Source organism: Vanessa atalanta, chromosome 12 (genome assembly GCF_905147765.1).
Source record: "Vanessa atalanta chromosome 12, ilVanAtal1.2, whole genome shotgun sequence".
NCBI classification, from domain to species: domain Eukaryota; kingdom Metazoa; phylum Arthropoda; class Insecta; order Lepidoptera; family Nymphalidae; genus Vanessa; species Vanessa atalanta.
In genome coordinates, this window is record NC_061882.1 from 7,045,391 (window position 1) to 7,070,363 (window position 24,973).

Here is a 24,973-nt window from a genome sequence, read left to right on the forward strand (position 1 = left end):
AAATGATGTGCAACCAAAATATCGTTCGTTGCGAAACGGGCAGTCGGATGTGTATGATGTGGTCTGCCTGTTACAATAAAATTGATCTTTCTTTATAAATAAATTGCACCTATGCGAAACGGGCGGGCCGCTAGTTTTGTATAAAATACGTTTTTAGTATAGCTAGAGAAATATTCTCGAAGCATTTTAAATAGTATTCGATAAAAGTTTTAAGACCGGAAGTCTATTTAATATTGTAAAGGTATAAGTTAATCAGTTTATTTGTTTGTTACTTAACCTTTCGCACCTTAAATACTCAACCAATCATCATGAAATTTGTAGATACTTACTTTTCCTCACATGTGGATGAAATTGCGCGTGAAAATCAGTAGTTGATATTAATAAATGAATTCAAATCTTATACGTTAAATATATTACAAGATTACCTACATGATTTGCTAATAAATTAATAGTTTCTGAGATTTTCTCGGTAAATTAACTTTCTGAACATTTCGTCTTCATGAGTCGTCTTTACTGTAAGAGCTTACTGAAATATTTATTATATCAAGCTCATCAATCACCGTGGAATGAATGGGACGCCATATCGTTCTAGGTTAAGGTTGAAGACGATCGACGACCTTGACATGTTACATATAGATTGTAAATTTTCATCTTTTTATACGTAACGAAGATTATTGTTAACGGATATAATGTGTGTAATATAACTAACTCAGATAAATAAGACCCTTTTCGAGTTTTCCCGCGTGTACACTTAAGCTGTTGTCCGACCTGTTTCGGCCCCGGTGGGCACCTCCTTGGGTGATTAACCACCTACGCAAGACAGTGTTGGTGATATCATCCGGATTGATTTCGATTGCACAGGACATGACAATATGTCACTCTATTTCCTTACTCACATAATCGAATCGGGATGAGTTCAGGCAAGACATAATACACAAATGTATGCAAATGCACTCTCTTACTGTCATAGTACGATGGGATTGGTAATCCGACTCAATCGTAAAGTGCTCAGACGCACGACCAACGGGTCTCCATACTTTTCGAGGTACGGAAAATTAAAAAAAAAACAAAGAAATAATAATATTCATTGTTGTAATAGTTACCAAAACTAATGGATTTATTAGACCTTATTTTTTCTAATATCATACGAAAAAAAATAGAATATCTTTCATGAAAACATTAACAAAAAAAAATCTTTAGTACCAAATTATCTCAGATATGTAATCAATACTTTGAGATGTTCTCAATGTTCATTAATATTAAAGCTAAAAACGCTAAATAAAGCGTAAACATGTTTTAATTAACTAAATTAATTGATGTTAAAAATACAGATTTATTTACCAATTTAAGCACAGTTATTACCATAATATCATCGTTTTATGCGTACAATATCCAAATAATATCAAATATGAATAAAACACTATCACATCGCAATATCTGGTCGTTTAGTTAACAAAATTATCAAGCGCCATAATACGTAGCAATAAAACCCACCACCCCATCTGTCGAGAGCGATCTGTTTTATCGATTGAAACACGACATAAAACGCATAAAAGATACGCCGATTATATTTCATTGAATCCCGTTACTATTATGTTGATGAGGCTATTATCCGTGGACCGTTTCGTTTTGTACAGCTCAGCGTTCGCAACCTGAAATATAGCTCTCATTGTCGCCCACTAACACCAGTTCATTCTGGCTAACAGCCCGCCGTACTGACCTCGTACATCCGGTCCCCTATCTTACTGCTCGACGTCGGGAAAACAATAGCATGTGTCTTAAAAGCCTACTAAATTATTCCGTGGTTCATTTAAAAGAAAAATGTATATGTTCATGGTTTATTATTTTAGACTCGACTTTGTACCTTAGAAAAGTAAAGTAACATAAATTTCCCATAGTTAGACAACTCTCTTTCCTCCTGGAGGAGGGTTTAGAAACAAAATTTGCTTTGCAGAAGTACTGCGGGTTCATGGAAACGTGTTCGAACATATTGTTTTGATCTTTTGTTAAAATCTACTTACTATATATTTACCTGATATACATAAAATATTTTCATATCAAAAGATACTTGACATAACATTCATTGATAGTGATATATATAAATCCATAATAAGTACGTAAATTTGGTTACAGTTTTATAAAATTTAATATGCAAATGCAGCCAGAGAAAACTTCTCGCCAAATTTTTTATTACATCTAAAGGTAAGAGGAGAGAAATAATCACGTCATAAATTAGAAAAAGTTACCTTGCATCGTTAGCGTTCCACTAACTAGTTAGTACGCAACTTTCCAACTGGTGAGGAAAAATGCCGTTGAAATGTGAATGTTTGGTAACCCATTTAAAACTGAACAATCGAACTTCGAATAACAGTACCTAGGTTGTGAGTATTCATTCCAGTAAACAAGTAATGGCTTTTGTTCTGAAACATGAAAACTGCAAATGAAACGTTCAAAAAATATTTGTCATTGTTTGGGAAATAACGGAAAAATTTCGGACACTTTTACTAAATATATTAACAGATTTAGAACAGTTTTGTCCCGTTGTGTGTTTTTAGCATTTTTTTCTATTTTAGTTTCAGTAGTATCGTTTACACTCTAACGAAATTTTAACAGAAAACTTCGTGTTTTCCGAAATGGGTGTCGACACGGATTCCAAATATTTATATATATCGCAACAAAATGGGATACAAAACGATGTAGCCGATGAAAAGCCTTTCAAATGAACAAGGACAGTTAAAACACTATCAAAGTTTATAAAAAGAATAATAGATTTTAGATATAAATTGATACTTTTTGTATGATTAAAAATTGAAAAACATACGGTGTACGATTTTAAATTATTGTTAAATCTCAGGTATTCCCGAGGTTTTGTTGGTGGTCTCCGATATTGGTCGCAATAGTAATAGATCTAGTATTGTAATCGGCGATGACAAATATTTTAATATTTTTTATCTTTAAGTTAAGTTACATTGCGCTATAATAAACTTAAACAAACACTTTCTATTTTAAATAACTTATTGTTGATTTGTAAAAAAAAAATATTAAAAAAAAATCAAAAATACTTTACAGATAAATAATACAGTTTAAGGGTTTTCATATCAAAGAGATATTTAAGTTAAACTTCAAAGTTTGATTGAATCTCACGGGGCTCGGTATTTACTGAATCAGATTCGAAGTATTTCTCAAAATTGTTCTATATTTATAAATTATTCTATCGTAAAACGATATAAGATTAGCGTTATTATTTGTTGAAAAAATAATTTTATCATATTAATAAGAAAAAAAAAATTATAATAAAAGTAATAATATTGATGGTAAATATTATAATTAAATAATTTTTAAAACTGTTTGAAATATAAAAGCAGTTCTTATTTGTCTTTGTTTCAACCACCAATTAAAATTTGTACCTGCACTTATAACTACACCATATAAAGTTTGCTAAATATTTGAGCTTCGTTATTATGCGAGTGGATATTTTAATGCAACAGTTTTCGAATATTTTTTTTCGTTTTATTCAAACCGTTATTGTAAATGAAAACGTAGGTTTTAAAAATCACTTATAAATTGGTCAGTACTTCGAACAAATCCGTAATTTTTTTAGTTATTATTTTTCCCTATATATTATCGCTATATTGTAATGGTTTTTAATTGCACTATTTGAATCAGTTTCATTTGCTTTTTGTAACAGAATGTACGATACGATTAGATAGTGATGTATTTGTATATACTACCCGTCTACGCAATGGAACATCCCAACGGATACTTACATTATTCGGAAAACGATTATTTGAAGAACTTTCATACAAATATTCTGCAAAACATCGTAGTATCCTCCTTCTGTACTTAAGTTCATGCTGCTACGGCCATCAGTTTTGTCTGTTGGTTGTGTGTCAGTCGGACATTTTAAATTTTTAATAAGTTGATAAGCCAAGATACCAAGATAGAGGTTACCGATTTCAAAATTAAATGTTTCGGAAAAAAATCTGCTGCTGATAACCTGACCAATACATGAGCTGGCATCCACGCAGCTAGATGCTTCTAGATATTTATCCGTCTTTACCATTTGTATTAATGTAAAGTCAGATCTTTATCATCGATTGTAAGCGTAATGATCAGATAGTTTCATCTGTCATATTGATAGTTTTATGTATTTGTTCGTATTCATCCTCTACGCTCGTGGCAATGTCCTCTGAGATAATTATTACACTTTAAATGTTAGGTACGAGTATAATCAAATTAGGCGAGTCTCTCGAAAAGATTGAATTAATTTACAGTTTAGATATAATTATGTTTATATTCACTCGCCCTTATCTCAATTATTTGGGGTTGGCACAGGGTATTTTCTATTTGTATCTTTCTAATCCATGTCTTTTGTATTTTATCTATGTTCTTCTGACACATGCTATCTCACGTATCATATAGTCATACATATATAGTGTGATACACAAAACTCGGTGGTAGGGCTTTGTACAAGCCCGTCTGAATAGGTACCACCCGCTCATCAGATATTCTACCGCCAAATAACAGTACTCTGTATTTTTGTGTTCCGGTTAGAAGGGTGTGTGAGCCAGTGTAGTGTAGTAGTGTAATCAAAGGCACAAGAGAGTTCCCAAGGTTAATGGCGCATTGGTGATGTAAGGAATGGTATAGATTTCTTACAGCGCCTTTGTCCATGGGCGCTGGTGACCACTTACCATCGGATGGCCCATATGCTCTTTCACCAACCAATGCCATAAAAAAAAGGAAATCAAAATACACTTCACAATTTAGTAAATAAATATGGGCACCTATCTCACGAGTAAGCTTCATATTGTTTGTCTCTTAGTCTTAATTTCCTTCATTATATCAACAAACCAACAGTCATAAGTATGACCTACGAGAGTTCGTAATTAATTTATCAATTTGTAAATAACTCACAGCGATAACTATACTGTTTAAATTATTTCCGCCGTATTAACACCTAGGTATGCATAGTGCAGTAATAATCCTAATTTGGGGCATCATGCGAGCCGTCTAATTGATACAAGGGATTAATGTGGTTTTGAATGTCGGACTGTTGATCGAACATATTTCAATAATAAACTAGTAACAGATTTGTTATCAACAAATCAAGCTGTTTATCGAACTATTTATCGAACATTATAGTTTTTAATGATAACTAGATATTAGCTTGTGCGATAAATAAAGCCGAAAAATTTCCTTTTTTTTTAATTGTATGAATATATATTGGTATTCATAATATTTTATATAAACTAGTTTTATATGCGATGTATATTTTAATAACTTATAGATTAAAATCGATATTCAAAAAAGGTTTGTATATAAGGCAGAAGTGTATTAGGGCGTGATTTTATAGTTAATTTTATGTAACCTGGATGACCTTGGAAAAAATAATGTTATATTGGGATAAAGATGGAAGGAAATCAAAGATAATTACCGAGAAAACCGCTGTGTTTTATTATATAGATAATCAACAATCAGTACCGCCCTAACCAATTAGTTTACTGTAGTCCACCACTTTTTGGAATTGTAATATTTTTTTATTCAAATATTTACATACATACAATATTCAATTGGATAAATTTTTTGACGTTCTAACGGAGAATATCATAACATATGGATAAAATCTGTTTCGATATTTGATTGCTAATACTAACAAAAACCTTTTTAGCTTACTTTTTTAATTTAATAGACTTTAAAACCTCTTACGACCTCCGTGGTCGAGTAGTGTGTACACCGGTTTTCATGGGTATGCCACTCCGAGGTCCCGGGTTCGATTCCCGGCCGAGTCGATGTAGAAATAGTTCATTAGTTTTCTATGTTGTCTTGGGTCTGGGTGTTTGTGGTACCGTCGTTACTTCTGATTTCCATAACACAAGTGCTTTAGCTACTTACATTGGGATCAGAGTAATGTATATGATGTTGTCCAATATTTATTATTATTATTATTTATTATTAAAAATGCCTTATCTAGGAATATATGTGGTTATTTTGAATATTTTATTGCAATTTTAAATTATTTGTTATCCGTGAGCCACTATGGCCTATTGGTTGAAAGACATAAATTGTAACAGATGTTTCAGTTCAAAGTTTGGCCAACACTACTGTAATCTCATGTACTTAATTTTTATTTATAATTCATCTCGTGTGTGTTTAGTGAGTAAAAATATCGTGGAGAGCATGTAGCGTATGAAAAACTCCAACGTTTACTCTTATACAAAAACCCGCATAGTAGAGCTCTAACTAGAGTAAGCTCTAAATCTTCTTCACAAAACGGATATGAGATCTTAGCTAATCTGCACTTACTGATTTTTACTTTTGTTATTTAAGTTTTCATAGTTAATTTTTGTTCATGACTCATAAATTATGCGTAGCGTATTAGAAGTAGATTTTTCATCGATATATTTTAAAATACTTGTCTATACTATGTACAGTAATATTATAAAGAGTCATTTGTTTGTTTGTAGGAAGGAGTAATCTCAGGAATTAATGATCCAATGCTAATTGTTCTTTTCATTGATAGAATACTATATTACGCTTAAGTACAAATAGGATATTAATTATATTGATATCATAACAATTTATTTATTAATGAATTGGATCCGTTCGAAGTCGGATCGGATCGCTAGTACAAAATAAAAATGTTTTGTTATTCCATGCAAATGGATTGTTAGTGGAAAAAGGTTTTAGTCTACCATTTTTATATAAAGCATATATTTATGTTATAAACATCGACCTATGTAACGTTAGGGGTTCGCCACACGTTAATTACAGGCCGCTGAAAGCTCACGTGATAGATTGCCTGCTCATAAAGAATAATGGGCCATTCAAACAACTTTGGAAATTATTCGCTCGTTCATTAGTACTAGATCTTGCGTACGTTATTTTTCTTAATTTATTGTGTATTCTCATTGTCTGTAACGGTTTGCCCTTTTGTGTCTATTCAAACATGCTCAAATATTCTCATATGTAACAAATCAATTCAAAATTACTATAATATTACAAATGTATGACACTTCACATCTGACAATCTTCTTTAATAACTTTTTACTAATTACCAATATATATTCATGATTTATTTCGATTTGAAAATCACTTTTCAAAAATAATATGCCAAAGGTGGCATTTTATATAACTATATACACTACCCTTGTATTATTTATTTACTCAAAACATTCAACAGAAGTAACAATGGTTTTAAGATAAAAATATAAAAAAAAATATTTACTAACCCGTATTGGAGCAAGTGTGGTGGAATATGCTCCCAAACCTTGAGGAGGTCTTAGCCCATCAGTGGGAAATTTAGGGGCTGTTAATGTTATAATGTTATGTTAAAAATATAATAATTAAATTTATTGCACTTCTCATTAAAGGAGTTTGTTACGGTTATTCCTAGAATATTTACAGTTTATTCTAGTTAAGATAAAACCCATCAAAACCATAAATGTAAAAACGAGAGCCAAGTCCAATATTATGATATATACCTTGGTTGTTGACTTCAACGACAAAAGAAGTGAGATCTAAATGGGTGCCAAGTACAATGGTCTTTCCTGAAATGTATTTATAACTACATAAAATATCATTTCTTCTTATAACTAAGGATAACATATTGTAGCCTAAGGTCTGTCTTGGCTAGTTCTTATATACGAATTATATTATAGCCTTCGCAAGTTCTAAGCCTGTTACAAATGAATTATAAACACAGCATTAATTACGACAGCTCATTACAGACACATTAGCTTCGCGGCTCCATGAATAGCAGAGTGTCTTTACGCCGTATTACTTCAAAACTATTTATAAAGTCGCTATGATTATGTCAGTCAATGGACTGCGATACATTTATAGAGCAAAACTGTTATTATTGTGTTATATGTGATATAATTTTTTTTTATGTTTTATCAATTTAATAATGACCAACATTACCTTGACTTATTGACTTACCAAACCGGATTTGACGATGAACAAAACAATAGCAATGAAACCTGTAGCTTTTCGTCAGACAGTTCGATATTTTGTTTTAACTATAAGAGGTATCCAGCAGTAATATACTTAGTCTTCAACATTTTTATACTATAAAGAAAATTGAGCAGCAGTTCTCTCAGTACTACAGTCTATAGGGTGTCGTGGCATGACAAGATATAACGCTAGTACAGTAAACTTAAAACCCTCGAACAATGCTGAACAAACCAAGTGTAATATAATACTTAATTACTAAGGTAAACACTAAACAGTGCTATTTATGTTGGCAAAGTTCCTAGATACCTATAAATGGCACTTTGCCAAGTCGTTGTTTTCAAATATATATACTATATAATAAGATTGAGCTTAATAACATCAGCATAGTGAATACCGATATACTCGTACATATTATCAGTGGTAGAGCTTCGTGTTGCTGTAATTCGGTTGATTGGAGTGATTAAAGATAATTAAATTTAATTAATTATTCCAACTCACTCAACAATTGTAATTAAGTTTGAATAAAAATAATTATTTGATACGTCTAACTTTCTAAATAATATTAAAAAACAATTTGATTAAGAGTCATTGCTGACGTAATGATAATAATTAACAAGTTGTAAATTTAATTTAACATATATAGTTATAGGAATAATTTATTTTGTATATATATATTTGGTATGTAGATAGGCGAACGAGCAAATGGATCTCTTGAATTTAAGTGGTCACCATCACCTGTACGACAATGGCCCTGTACGAAATGTTAACAATACATACCTACATCGTTAAAGAGCCACCAACCATGGTAACTAAGGTGTTATTTCCCTTGTGCTGTGCGTTAAAATTGTTCACTCAAACGCGACTTCGAATCAGAACACAATGGAACTGAGTACTTCTGCTTGGTGGTAGAATATTTGATGATTGGCTTCCAAAAAGCCCCGCCACCAAGTAAAAAAACAATATAAAAACTATGCGAATGCTTTTTCAATGTAATACTTATCTTTGAAAGATATCAGGTACATGTACTATAAATTATATGAAAAAGGTTGATGTTTAAATTTATTATCCGTAAATATTAAACAGGGTACTTCTTGTGCGTGATTAGACACATCGATCTTGTTTCAGAAAAAACATACCATAACCAATTACTAAATAGCAGTTTCGTATTTAAATTAATACAGCTTACAGAAAATTTCCAAGAATAGAGCCTAAGAAACTGTTTAGACTCTTAGCCAAGTTTCCTGCAAATACCTAACATCAGTGTAAACAATTGTTACATAAATAGTACAAATCACACACACACTAAATATAATGGTAGAGACGTTATCCAAACTAATAGCTAAGGCTATACATTAACGTATAGCCTCAAGTCTAGGGCTACAGTCTCAAAAGCAACTTCAAAATTCCCTTAGATACATCACTATAATCTACGGATAGATTGTGAATAGAAATGCGTCCCTGACTCGACATTATTAAATTCGACGTCACCATGAATTGCGATCAATGAATCGTAAATTGAATAAATGTTCGACAAAATTATAACGCTACCTGAATAAAAAGCGTTAAAGTTTGAAGTCGTGATGTAGAAAGATTTACTTCCTAATAACAATGAAATTACCTAAGATACACCCCAAATTTTAGCCGAATAATGAAAGAGCTTCGGTTTTATTCGTCCACAATTTAACACACTGGTTCGTAGAAAGCCGTAATGGCCTCGTAAAATCGTGAGAAGCGTTTCGCAAGCAGAGGTAAGATTAGAAGCTGAACCAAACATCGTCTTCACACGCCCAACATCCAACCTTTCCAACCAATGCCGATAAAAAGGGTCAACAATTTATAAAAGAAAAGAAGAACCGCCTTAAATTCTTTATCCCTTCCATTAAATTTGTTATGACATCGTCACTGAAGGATTTAGGCCTTGGAAAAATGCAGATAAAATGACGCCACTTTGAATGGCTTTACGAGCGACCTTAAAATTTGTGCGTTGAGATTTTGAGATAATAATGAATAAAGTTATCCTACGTAAAAACGACTCAATGTTACTATAAATGTTATATATGGTAGGTAAAATGACATATCGTTATTATCTGTGTAATTAAATAATCTATTTATATGATAAAGTTTCATAAAAGTGATTAAAAAAAAGTATTATTATGAGATATTGAATATCAGATAAAATGAAACGTGACAACAACGACCCATCTCAAACTAAATAAGTATTTTTGTAAAAGTTAAATATATTAATAAAAACAGCAAACATACTTCTGTGTATTATCTATTTTAAATAATGACATATTTCGTAATTGTTTCAATGAAAAGTAATTCAAATTTTATAATGATGTCCATAGAATACGATTTTTAACTGACAGTAATTTGTTTACAGAGATATCTTAACGGCTTGAACTTTATCCCATCATTATCTAATCAATCAATCAAAAAATTAGACGAATTATTACTATAGATAAAATTACAAATAGGATTAAAATATTATATTTTTAAATTCTATTTATAATATTGAAAAAATATATTTTTGAAATCGGATTAGTACGTCGAGATCTGAGATAAGATTCAAATAAACAAAATATGTTTACTGTCTAACATATTAGTATAGACAATATTATAAAATATAACACGGGTTGTTAAGAAGAAGGAGGATTGACACTTGGCCATCTCGTATCTATATTTAAAAAAAAATAACTTGAATAATTCTGTATCTTAAATTGATTATTTGTTACAGTAGTGAAAAGCAGTATGCGGTATCAGACGACGTCACCGCTAAGCAGAGTCGGACCAACGGCGTCGCTCCGTGACAGTGAGCCTAACTTTGTTGGTCCCATTGAAAACGTAACGGTTGCATTGGGCAGAGAAGCAGTGCTCACTTGTTCTGTATCCGACATCGGTGACTATAAGGTAAATATTGCTTATATATTATTACACTTCATGAGAAGTATTAGAATCGTAGTGCATTATATTGCATAACTTAATTATATAAGTATTTTAATTTTAATTAGTAATTTAGTTTCAATTACAAATTATAAACGTACAATATTAACCATCATTACTTAACGATTTAATTAAGATCAGTTTAGTTGTCTTATCCAGGTGGTTTCGTTTAAAATTAGTGTTGTTTTATCATTTATAATAGATGTAGAAAACAGTTCTATTAGATATATATTTTCTCTATTATCAGTATGGTTTCCACTGACTTCCCGTTTCAGAATCGTTATTCTTATCGCCCTGTTACTAAAACCACCTTAATCCATCATACATTCCTAATATACATAATTTATATCCACTTACATTATCTCATTTCCTCAAAATTGAATCCAACAGCGCCATTTCAAATCATAACCTGAAACAAAATTGGATTAGAAAAAAATCTATCCTGAATTTATGTGTTCCGTTACTCGGAGGCGAACTCGTTAAACTATTAAGCCCTCGAACACGAGTCTTACCTTTATGCTAAGGTAATCTATATCTTATTCCTTTTGCAGTAAAATAGTGTTTCGTTTGAGAATAGTTTCTTTTAACATACAATTTGAAATTTCATCGAATAAATACTCACAAGTAAGAGTATTCTTTGCCAGTCGTCTTTCTCAATGATTCTGTGAGTACAAGTAGTTCACGATAATTTATTTCTAAGCAGATTTCTTTTCACATAATAATAATAAATAGAAGTATTCGAAAGTATAGCCATCAAATGAAACCTTCGTCACATGTATGTCTATTTATTTACGTTCATATATTATATTGCTATTTTGTTTCGAAAGCTAGGTAATTCGTTCAATATGCCGTCTGCCAACATTTTTTATGATAAATGTTGGCAGACGGGAAAATAGATTCGTTGATGGTCAGTGGTCACCACCGCCAAAATATTAATCAATCGCCAATGCGCCGCCAACCAATTAAGACGTTATATCCCTTTTACCTTTAGTAACATTGACTCATTCATCCTTCAAATTGAAACAAAACAGTTTGTTCAACACTAAGTTTGACTCTGACGGAAAAACATCTGATACTAATTGAGTCCTACTCAGACGAGCCTACGTAAAGCCCTACCGCCAAGTAAATTGTATGCCTAGTAATGTTTGGATTTTTTACCGCGTAATTTGCGGAGTTATGTCTTGGACAAAAGTGACACATTAATACAATTTTCGATGAGCTGGCTTGATCTGAGAGTTCTGACTTTTAAAATTTTTTTAAGCGTTACCTTACACGCGCCAACGAGTTACATCGATTAAATGATGTATTAGTAAATTAAATTACTTAATATCCAATGATTTTAAAACATTATTATTATTATTATTTAATTGTACTTGAAATGGAATATAGGTTTGAAAAAGTTAATACTTCAAGTTTTTCAAACCTATATTAAATAGCAATAAAAAACGAAAACACTACCGCGAAATAGAAAATCTTTAAAAAATCCGAATGTATGAATGCTTGTGTTTATATTTTATCTCGTACTCAGCGATGAAAGAAAACATCATGGAAAAACCGATTTATATATAACATTTATAAAACCTACCTATATTTTATACCTACCTACCCGTAACAGACCTGTGAATAAACTCCTTATACTTCTTGTTAGCAATAACTTTTGTTCTTTTACCAGCAAAATGAAATTCACTAGATATTACTGTACATTAAATTAATTTATAGATATAATTTACTTTAGTTTCAATTATAAAACGTAAACGCCTTTTAATACAATTTTTTTATATATTAAGCAAACTTTATACATTATAATGACAAAACAGTTCAAATATTTTCAATAGATAATTTTAACAAAAATGAAATCTCTCTTATAAAAATATATAAAGTACGCACGTAATTTCCGAAAAGGCTTGCAAGCTGCTTACAAAACCGGCGAGTATGGCCGATAAAGATAAAGTTAAGAGCTATTTATTATTCGCTTTACAAAACAGCTGCAATAGGGCAAATTCCCGCAAAATGGCGACCGAAGAAAACAAAATTAATGATCTTCCAATGCGAAACTCCAAACATTTTATCTGTTGGATTTACTCTTTCGTGTGCTTTTTTTATAAAGTGTTCCGTAAATAACCTCGTTTATAGAGGACCCATTTAGTGGCCTCAATGACAAACGAGCTGCCGTCCTGAGGGCGATCGATCACGTTAATGACATTTAAACAGTGTTTTAGAGATGATCTCGATGACTTGCGTGTTACATCGCATAATCGAACTTTCGAGGGTTAGAATAAAATATCATCCTTTATTAGCGATCAATCTTTATTCTTGCTTACACTAAGCGAAAACTCCTTTCACTGTGAGCAATTTTACAAAATCCGAAGAACACGATATTTTAAATTATACGGGTACTACAAGGGTTACCAATAATTGATAAAAAATGTTATTTTTAACACAATTATTATATTTATAAACTAATTGTATACCTTAAAAAAGCGGCCAAGTGCGAGTCGCACTCACCGATGAAGGGTTCCGTAGCAGCAAGTAACAAGGTTTATTTTTATGATGCTAAATATATATATTTTTGAAATGAAAGGTAAATTGCGGTTTAAGATTTAAAAAATTAAAAAAAACTACTAACTAAATCTCGTTCAAACTAATTTTGGGTGGAAGTTTACACGGTAATGTACGTTAACGTTATATATTTTTTTTAGTTTTATCGGTGGGGGACACGTTTTACGACTTTGGAAGTGTCTCTCACGTAAACTATTCACCTTAAAAAAAAATTATGCTAGAAACCTTCATATCATTTTTGAAGGCCTATCCATAGATACCGCACACGGGTTTGTAGAAAATTTTTTTTTTAAGATTCTCTTCTAAGTATGGGGTACACCCAGAATTTATATTGTTTCTATTTTTATGTGAAAATCTTAATGCGGTTCACATAATACATCGACTTATTAAGTTTCAATAGTATAGTTCTTATAGTTTCGGAAAAAAGTGGCTGTGACATACGGACGGACAGACATACAGACATGAAGAATCTATAAGGGTTCCGTTTCTTGCCATTTGGCTACGGAACCCTAAAAATATGACAATAAAGTAACGTATCAAGTATTTTCACTTTGTTATTCAGTATAATATCGTCTGTTTTACTTCTTATGTCGGTTACGAAAAAGAAATCTGATAAATATTATCCTTTCAAATAGGCTAAGGAAAAACAAACGACTGATTTCTTCTTTAAGAATATTGTTTGCTTTTGTATTACAAGAATAAAAAAAACTGTCAAGAATGTTAGAATTGCTACACAAAATATAACGAAGGAGATTTTATATCGAAAGTTTTCGTTTGCCATTATCTTTTTTTTTATTTACACGCAAATATTATCCAGCAGTAGAACTGGATAAGTTTTTCAATTCGCATATTTAAGTTTCTTTTTTGCCGTGTTGTTTCTTTATTTATCAAACGTATACTAAAACAGTATCAAATGAAAATAATAACGTTTAGTAATGTAGACATAGTTCTCACTAACGATGAAATAAAAGCCATTCGCAACGTTCGTTTTTACTACGGAAAATTAGCACGCCTGCAGTCTTTTAGCGCAAATGTTTACGAAGAATTAAATGCATTCTGTAGTATTCAAGCATAGAAAACGGCTTGGCGTGTTTTAAGTTAAAGTCTACTTTACTCTTTTTCAAATTAAAAAGCAAAATAGTCGGAATATTTAAAATGGAATATGAACTAACTACGCGTTTTATGTCCGCGGGGGCTACATGAGAACATTTTTTATGCCGACCTCTTTTTAATATTAAGTTGAGTACAGAGGTTATGTGCTGGTCCGTCTGTGTGGATATTACCTACTCATAAATGATTCTAGCGAATGAACCTCTGTATTGCTGTGTTCCATACAAAGTGATCGAGATATCTTGTGACTGAATACACTGGATGTTTACAGACACAAGATAAAAATCTCTCAATCCATGATTACAAGCCAGTGGAAGGAGTGGGGTATATCCAACGAGATACTAAAAAAAACATAACCAATGTTTCATTCCCCATTTAATAATTGAGTATGTGTTAGATTTTTTTAAGTACGTTTTAAATCAATTTAAATGTTCAAATGCATTAATTAAAATAGCTCGATTTCACTTTTGCTAATGTATTGCTACCGTTATATTATTATTTTTGTTTTCATATTTGGTACAACAACTGAAAAAAAAATTCATATATATGATTAAATTTGTAATTTGTAATTTGTAGTTCATATAGTTATTAATTATGTGATAATCACAAGCAATGTATGTCATTATGAATTCGATCATTCTTGAGGCAATTTTTAACTTTGCCGTTTCATAGATTCAAGTCATTTGTAAAAAATACATTGGTAAAGAAGGCATGTTATACGATACAAGATTATATTGATGATAAAAAAGTGTGGAGCTAATGCTTGTTGACTTCCATTCAGGAGGATAACATACATATATAATTGTATTTAACTAACTTCACTGTATTTTTAGATGTTGAAAAAAGAGTAACTACTGAGTTTCTTGCCGGTTCCTCTCGGTGGAATCTACATTCCGAACCGGTGATAGCTTTACTTTAAATACTTAGTTTGTTAAATGACGATTCAAAAGTGCTTGTAAAAGCCTACTGGAATGAAGTATATTTTGATTTGATTTGATTCGAATTAAATATTGACTTAGTTTCGAAACAATACATGATGCGGAATTTGCTAATTGAAAACGAATTACCAAATTTTAATATTTGTAAGGTTTGTTCAAGTTTTTAAATACAAACTTTGGTTGTAGTTTAAAATAAACACAGTCCTTCCATTTTTATTTTACAAAAGGTAAAACGCACATGAAAACGTATTTTACAAATCAAAAGCGTTATATTTTCCCGAACGTTCAAACTTAGCCGTCAGCTTCAATTTACTTTCAATCCGGACCCGGCTGTGACCATCCAAGCGGCAAATTCATTTGCATTTCGAGGCGTTACCTTATTATGTTTTGCTTTCTTTCCTTCGTTATCATTAAGTTCGTCTACAAATATTATAATGATAATGAAATTCTGGAAATTTTCTTTCCTCATATTTCAAACAATTTGTAATTTTTTATTAGCTCTTGTACATTGTAGCGAGTGAATGAAAGTGAAAAAATTTTATGATCTTATTTGAACTGGCACTAATTTTTCACGTGTTATTTTATTAACAACAATAAAAAAGGCAATAATTTCTATTCCACTCACTCACTCATGATTTGACCTAACAGTGTATAGATAGAGTGTATATATATTAAATTTACTTTATTTTTTTATGTCCCAGTACATATTCATTTTAGTATAACACTCCTAGAATTTTTCTATCGCCCGACGTTGTATTTCTGAATTTTAGTTCATCAAAAATATTAATATTATCAAAAATTAATATCGGCAAGGCAACTATCACATTTTATCAGGTGAAATAAATATGGACGTTCTTTAGTTCCAAAAAAACGACGTTCGTTAACGCAGACTTAACGTTAAGCCTTTGATAATGAACATAAAGTACAGCGAAATCATTTTCAGGATTGTAGGCTCATTCAATGTGTAGTAAGTAAAAATGCTTTGAGTCGCATTTGAGGTAAAAGTTTAAACTCAGTAAATAATTAGTAATTGTAAAAATATAAATTAATCCAAGAATATTACGGGACTAGAAAAAATATTATTGGAATTTTATTATTTGAAAAATAAAAATGAGCATTTAATGTTGCCATAAAAAAAACGATCGATGCAGATACGAAATCATGGGCAAAGGAGCTTCTGTATAGGGTAAAGTAGCCTATGTTGTCCCCTTTAAGGAATTTTTGAATTTTGACAGAGAAGTTCGTTAGTTATGAAAGTCTGTTATTTTTTTATAAAAACTACGTAATAGTTCAACATAATGTGCTAATTTTGTGTAAGGCTTGATTTGAAAAGGTTTCTCAGATTGTACCCCACCGTCTGATCAGTTAAAGGCATCCATAGGAACATAAATTAATATTGCGATTTCAAAAACTTTAAAATATATGTATGTATTTAATTAATTAACTTTAACATTTACTTTTCATATTATACAAGACACTAATTAACCTTTAAAATAAAATTCATATTAAGCTACTGAAAATGCAAAGTAAACAGCTTCAGCCTCATGTAGTAGTAACTTCGGAAACAATTGAATCTACTTTACTAGAATTGCACTCAATAGTAGATTCGGCAACAACCCAGGAAGCAGTTGGCTTATTCGCAGGTCGTAGGTTTGGTTATTACAAAATCGAATAACATGCGTTTATACCCATCCTTTTATTTGCTAAGTACTCTTGGACTTTCTCTAAATTTTCCTCAGTCCATTTATAATATATATTTTTTCTTCGACCATCTGAAAGGACTTATTTTTCTCAGGTATTAGTAAAAATCCGTAGTCTTTTGTTGGACTAGTACTATTTAAAAAATATTAACGGTTACAAATTTAGCAACGAAGTGGTCTTGTGTTTATTACTTATCCGGTAATATAACCTCAAATAAATAAGACGTTTATAAATTATAAAAACGTACGTTAATATACTGTTTTTAAAAAATATACTCATGCAACATTGTATTTACGATAACCGCTAGGATATCTTATTGTAATCACCGAAAAAAAAAACATTACAAACATATGTTTTCTATCTCACCAGTTATACCCAACCACCAACCAAAATAGCGTCAATAAGTATTTATGTTGTTGACTGATTAGTGTATCATGTCGAAAAAAATATTACGCGATTACCAACAACTACCATAATTTACGCAACTCCGCTCTAAAAGGCCCTAAACATTTTTTTAATATATAAATAAAAAATATATACTGTTTAAAACAATAAAATAATTAATTAAAATAGGTATTATTTCTGGAATTCTATGAGAAAATGATAAATTCAAATTGCAAATACCTAGCTTTGTCAAAATATGCGACTCTCAATCAGAAAGGCTTGAGTGGATATACTGGTATACAACGTATTCATGTGTGAAAAGACGACAGGATGAGCTTGCTAGTCCTCTCAAATTTAACACTGACGTATAGTCCGATAACTCTATCTAATGTTCAATTAAATTCCAATCACAAAGGACATTGTCTGTGCTCGGAGAAGTCCGGGTCATTGTCGACTAACAATATTTGGGCGATAAATTGAACAATTTGAGGAAGATGACAAACATGATGCTTAAAAATCTAATCACACGATTATATTACTTACTTTTATATATTTTGGAAGATCTTCGCTGGATTTCAAGATTGTCGTCTTCTCTCTTTTCATTTAAAAATAATATATATATAATCCATAATAAATAATATATAAGTAATTATTTTAATCCTATTCCTGTAAACCAGCGGACCCTGCTCCGAGCTCGATTACAGAAAGTACAGCCTCGGCGACTCTGATGTCGCGTTTATGTATAGATGTCTTAAGGCTGTGTTCTAGGATGGTCCTTTCTAAGATAACCGCCGCTCGGCTGAATTCCTATTTAAAGTTATATTTACTTTCACTTAACGCATAGAATATAACTCAATTATCATATTTTCAATAACTTTGTTTTTTTTTTTAAATCTAAAATTGGGATTATGGATCATCTGATAATAAGTGGTCAACATCAAAATTGGAGCCCGTATGGTATTTCAGCCAACAGACAATTCCCTATCTCGCCAATGCGCCAACAATATTGAAATCTTAGATGTTATGTCCTTTGTGCTCGAGTTACACCGGCGAACTCACCCTTCAAACCGGAATACAACAATATTAAATATTTCTGATAGCGATGGAGTATCTGGGATAGAATTAAGCCTTCGCACAATTTATAAATATCTTATTATTATAAGATCATTTGTCAATATAACGCATTCTATGAAACAAGTTAAACCTAAGCTTATGTTAATAGAATATTATGTAAATCGGTACTTTAATAACTACACGGACGTTATAATACATTGAAGTTACCAAAATAAAGAGAAATAGAAAGAGTAAATAAACGACTCCGAATGTACATAAAAATATCAACCTTGAATAACTAAAGCGAAATACAACGTCAAATTCGAGCATGAAATCAGAACGGAATTATTCAATGGAAAAGCCATTTTGTATATTAAATCTTACATTTCAATGTTAAAAAGAGATTACAAATATCATTTCGAAGATTGGAATATACGGTTTCAGTTAATACAATTCATAAAGCTAGTTGGATCATGCACTCACTTCGTTTTGTGGTTTTATTTCTAAAGCTCCTTGCAATGCAATTTTCTTCTTGTATGCTGTCAGCGCACTTGACATGGTTTTACCGTTGCATATTAAAAGGGACCATTATGCAAAGTGCTATAGGATAGCGACAATTTAAATCTAGTTGCATATTCTTTTTATGTCATAATAAAGTTTTTGTTAAAATTTTATTTGACGGATACAAGATTGAATTAATGAAATACGACTTTGTTAAAGGTAAAACTAGCGAAGGTAAAGTTTATTTAACCGAATGTTTTAGAACATAAATATATAATTGGAAATCTATGACAAAACAATTTGTGCGAGATCGTTTTGAAAAATTTCGTCGCTACTTCCGCTCTTAACGTCGTTTTCCTGTCATGAATCGGGGCAATATGCCCAACGCACGTGGCGTCCCGCTTAAATGCGTCCTCGTTACCTATAAATTATGGTGTCATTTTGTTATAATTATCTCATTGCAAAAAAGTATAATATTTAGTTACCGTGTTTAAATTTTTCGAGAGTAATTAATTTGAAGCAATTTTGAAAGTTGGCTTAGCCTTAGCCAGAGAAGACCAAATTAGTAATGTTTGCCTGGATTTCCTGGATTCACGTTTAATAATTCTGTGTTCATTGTGTGTTCAGTTATACTAAAATAAAATATATAAAAAAATACTGGTAAGCTAGCGAAAAATTACTTTTAAAATTTGCCTTAGTCTTCTCATAAAAAAATACTTAACAATGTTCTTTACCAATATAAAACGAAATTGCATACTTGAAGCTATTTCGAGCCCATAACAAAAATAATCGAACAATTGGGTAACAAGAAAAAAAAACGACCCAAAATAAAATTGTAACACAACCTCCTCTTTTTCGAATTCAGTTAAAAATATTACGAATCGTCGAATATAATGTTATACAATTGATAACATCTTATGACATTTAAATATTTCGTCAACCTCGCACACATTCAGCTTAAATAATATAACATCGAATTGAATTTGAAGAAATACAAAGGGGCCGTGATAGAATAAGTAATTTTCCTTTACAAGGGATTCTTTTTCATCATTACAGTAACACGATTTCACTTGATTTCTGACCCCGGGCGTAATAGCAATCGGTTTATATTCGACTTTTTGCAAATTTAGATCTTGTAATCATGATGTTACATCTTGTAAATTTTTGACCGTAATTCTAAAAGATTGTGTATAATGTTTCTTGTAAACGAGTATATACTTTATTATAAATTGGATAAGTACGACTTTATTTTAAACGATTTATTTGCTGGCAAGTATTTGTTTTAAAGTTAAAATAGGCATAGAAGTAGCTTAGGGAAATAGGTACTTAGAACAAGCATTTTTTATTTGTCATATTTTCATGATTTGAAATGTTGTTTATACCGAGATGAATTGATGAAAACCTTGGTAGACCTATGTACTTATCTCTCTCCAAGACGTGAAATGGGAAAATTGATCTTTAAATGTACTGAAATTCCTTCCATTTGGAACTAGAACGACTAAACTCAAGTAACACATACATTTGGTGAAGCAAACATTAAATCATTCGAGAAACAATATTGTCATAACTCAATTATTGCTATAATAAAAATTATTCTTCCAGTCTATTTATAATTTATGACAAAACAAACGATGGGCGAATAATTACATTCTTCTGAACGGAATTCCATAAACAGAGGGTTTACGTTGCATGTTTGAAATTAGTATCGCCTCTCCTATAGCACAAACATGACATGCGAGTATATTTATAGCTTATGTTAGTTAATAATGAAGCGCAATTATTTGTAAAATGGTATTATGGAATTTAAACCTTTTGGAAACGACGGTAAGTTTATCCGGATGCTAAATTTCACTTTGAACGGATCGATTGTAGTATGTTTATCGTATATTTGTGTTTAGTTATTACTTTTTATGTTTTAATTTTGGCTAGTTGATCTTCACGTTTTTACCAGTATCAAACTTCACCCCATGAGTCATAGATTAAAGATATATCGGGGGGAAATCAGATCTATTGTCATTATTATTTTTTATCGTGTGGGCGTACAGTGGGTAATCGTGAAAATAATACAAGGAACACTTAGTTAATATTTAATTACACTGTTAGGTTAACACACAAAGTAATCAAAATAAGAATGATAACACTCAGCACTTCAGGAACGGTAGAACAGTTCCGTAACCTCACTCGGCTAATACGTTGCAGTAAGTCATCTGCCTCGACCCGAGCGAAGCCTTCACGATTTTGTCGAAACCGCGCTGAAGTTAGCACCGAACTACACCGAAGTCAAGTTCACAACCATAGGCGCGCATTTCGTTCCGTTGAGTGTCTGTACACTTGACCGGATGCGACAGATATATGTATATTCTCAATTAATTTCACAGGCTTTCACAATAAGTAGTCTATTTAATGTATATAACGAAAAATGAGTAGTAAATATGTGACTACAATAATAACTTATTTTAGGTTGCATGGATAAGAGCTGACGACCAGACAATACTCACATTACACACGCGGCTGGTGACGCACAGTTCTCGCTATGCTGTCACCAACGATTCTCCAGACTCCTGGCAACTGCACATCCGACCACTGAAGGTTGAAGATCGAGGTTGTTACATGTGCCAGATCAACACAAGCACAATGAAGAAACAGATAGGATGTGTTGATGTTCTAGGTAAGATTTTTTTTTATGCTCAGTAAATTAACCTAGTAATACTAGAATGTAAACAGCCACGTATATAAGTGTTTATACTTAAAGTTTTAGTAAGGGAGCTTCAAAATAAAGGCTTGGAATTGGTCAATTTTTTTATAATCAGAAATATATTTTTTTTTTTTATAATTTATCTGAGTTCAGCATTAAAAGTGATCAAGTATATGTGTCTGGATTTGATGTTCTAGCAACTGAGCAATCTCAGTTTAGTGATTAGAGCACGTGAATATTAATAGAGCATTGTGGATTTAAAACTTAAGTTTTCATGTGTTACAAATTTATCTTATGCTTAGCGATGAAAAAATATCGTATACAAAATTGGATCTATGCATGAAAATCTATCAGTAAAACACATTGACACAATAAGCTCTAAACTTCACGAAGAGAGGACTACCTAGTATATAATGCTACTACTGTAATTAGCAATTATTAAGCAAGCAGACCAGGCTACAATTACTTTAACAATACACACAGCGATGGTACTGCACTATTCAATAGTGTTATGTAACTAACAATCAGTTATCTCATGCTTCAGTTATCATCTAATTGTGCTTTGGTATAGTGTTGTGTTCAGGCACATAGAGCAAATTATGCAATTGAATGCAAAAATATATCATATCTCTGTATTCCATATAAGAGCCAAAGCCGTTTATATAACTCGAATTTAAATAATGTTGGTTTTTAAAAATATGCTTAAAATAGCTATAAATAGGGAATAACTTAAAAAGTAGAAATACCTAGATTAAAGCCATAAGCAAAGTCCTTCATACAACAGCGTATACGCTTTTCAAGTGCTTATCTGGCATAGAGCTGCTACTCTAATCGTAGTCATTGGTACAATAGCCTCATAAAAGGCAAGTGTCATCGCATCGATTGCCAGTATTATTGGAATACACTCAGTTGACGGTTGATCATAGTTTCCGTTTGTCACTACGATGATGTGGCAAAAAATTAAAAACTCGACTGGAAAATTATTGAAGAGTACACATGAGTGTAATCACTTTTGTTTATCTTTGTTTTTCTGTACTTGGATATCAGGCAAGGGAAGAATATGGTTGAGGCAACAAAATAAAAAAAGGTTAATAACGTCTTCTGATTACTATGTATTTATATGTTATATCATTAAAATTGGGCTGATGATGTCAACCTGACCAATTTCTGCCTCGGCCGCAAACCCCAAGGGAAACTAACCACCTGTGCAGTACATTATAGTGCACAAATGTGGGCGAAAGAACAGATGCGCTCTCTATTCCCTCACTCTCGTAATCTGATGAGTGAGTCCGATTCATACGGAAAGAGTTCAGGCGCAGGACCAACGGCTTTACTTAATTTCCAAGGCGCGGGAGTGTACAAACTTCAGGAGATTTTTTCGATAGAAGAACCCAATAACTTTTAATCGGCCTGACCTGTTTGAATCCAGGGCCTTGGAATATGCAGCCCTATGTATAGCCACTAGACCAACGAGGCAGTCAAAAAAATAGGGCTATTCATTTACACACAATCTTGTCATACATGTCATATAATAATAAGTGTATTCATTTCTTTCTTACATACTAATGTACAAGGTTTAGAACCTCCCAGTAAGTTTTTCATAATCTGCTGCAGATTTTTTAGAAGTAAAATTAAAGGACACATTTATACTATTTTGTATTCAGATGTGTAGGGTAAATGAGGCAGTATAACTACGGCCACAGGGGACATAATATCATAATTACCATGATCAATAGCACAATCACTATGTAAGGGATGGTTGATATTACTTACATTGCTAATGACCACTTAACATCAAGTGACCGACCTTTTAATCTACATATATACCTCTTTTAAATTAACGAAAAGATAAAAACAGTGTATCACTGAGATACGCTATACTGATCGTAGCTCATATGTCAAAGTAGCACTGCGGCGCTTACAACACGCACGATATAATTTCAAATATCCCTAAATATTTCCAGTCACGAGACTTCTAGCTCGTTTTCCATGCGCCGCATCTGAGTTATAAATCAAATACGATATTAATAATGTAGATATCGACAATTTCAGAGCCAGATATTGTGCATATCATTCACATGAAATTGACACAAATCCTCAGTTATTGTATGCTACGAGAATATACTTATTTATAGCTTAAAAGGATTATTCCAAATTCGAATCTCTGATAAGATTTCAAGAAAAATTTCAACTTGAGACATCATTTCAAATAAAAAAACGATTAATGATCAACGGTATTCAAATTATTTCATTCATTTTTCTGATTAGGCTTTGTACAGACCTCATAATAATGAGTTATTATACCACCAAACTAACAGATACAAAATACCTTGTATTATATAATCCGATTTGAAGGTTAGTTCGCCAGTGTAATTACAGGCACGAGGGATATGACAACAATGAGGCTAGTGGCACATTAAAATATAAATTAATTTTGTAATTTTATAAAAATCAAGCAATAAAAATACAAAATTAGTGAAAATACAAAGTTAGATAACATGAGTATGTTTTCATAACTTTTTAGGAAGTTAAAAAAATTTAATATGCAAGAAATACATTTCATAAAAAGAGTAAATACTGACTTTTTATTTGGTTCTTCTCGGTAAAATTTTCCGAACCGGTTCAATTTTACGTTAGATATAATCCTGTAACATAACGATTCAAAGGTGCTTATACGAAACGACATAAATAAAGTATAATTTAACATTTGAGTTAATTTTTCCTAATGATCCAATGTCCAAGAATATAAAAATCCAAGAGCCGAGATGGCCCAGTGGCTAGAACGCGTGCATCTTAACCGATGATTTTGGGTTCAAGCCCAGGCAAGCACCACTTAATTTTCATGTGCTTAATTTGTGTTTATAATTCATCTTGTGCTCGGCGGTGAAGGAAAACCAAAACCAAAAAAAATGGTGTGTGTAATTTTTAACGAAATTCTGCCATATGTGTGGAATACACATATGGCAGAATTTCGTTAAAATTACCGACTCGCATTGGAGCAGCGTCGTGGAATATGCTCCAAACCTTCTCCTCAAAGGGAGAGGAGGCCTTAGCCCAGCAATGGGAAATTTACAGGCTGTTAATGTGTAATGTGATCCAATGTCATTGAACCATAGCCACTTACCTGGCTGAA

General features: G+C 31.7%; 1 protein-coding gene across 1 annotated transcript in view; it reads left to right on the forward strand.

Moving 5' to 3' along the window:
- Positions 1–24,973, forward strand: part of LOC125067920 (lachesin-like) — a 44,956-nt gene that overhangs the window by 8,804 nt on the left and 11,179 nt on the right. Inside the window, exons 2-3 of the mRNA XM_047676817.1 lie at positions 10,694–10,866; positions 21,606–21,813. Of these exons, the coding sequence (XP_047532773.1) occupies positions 10,694–10,866; positions 21,606–21,813 (381 nt within the window). The remainder of the gene's footprint in view (positions 1–10,693; positions 10,867–21,605; positions 21,814–24,973) is intronic.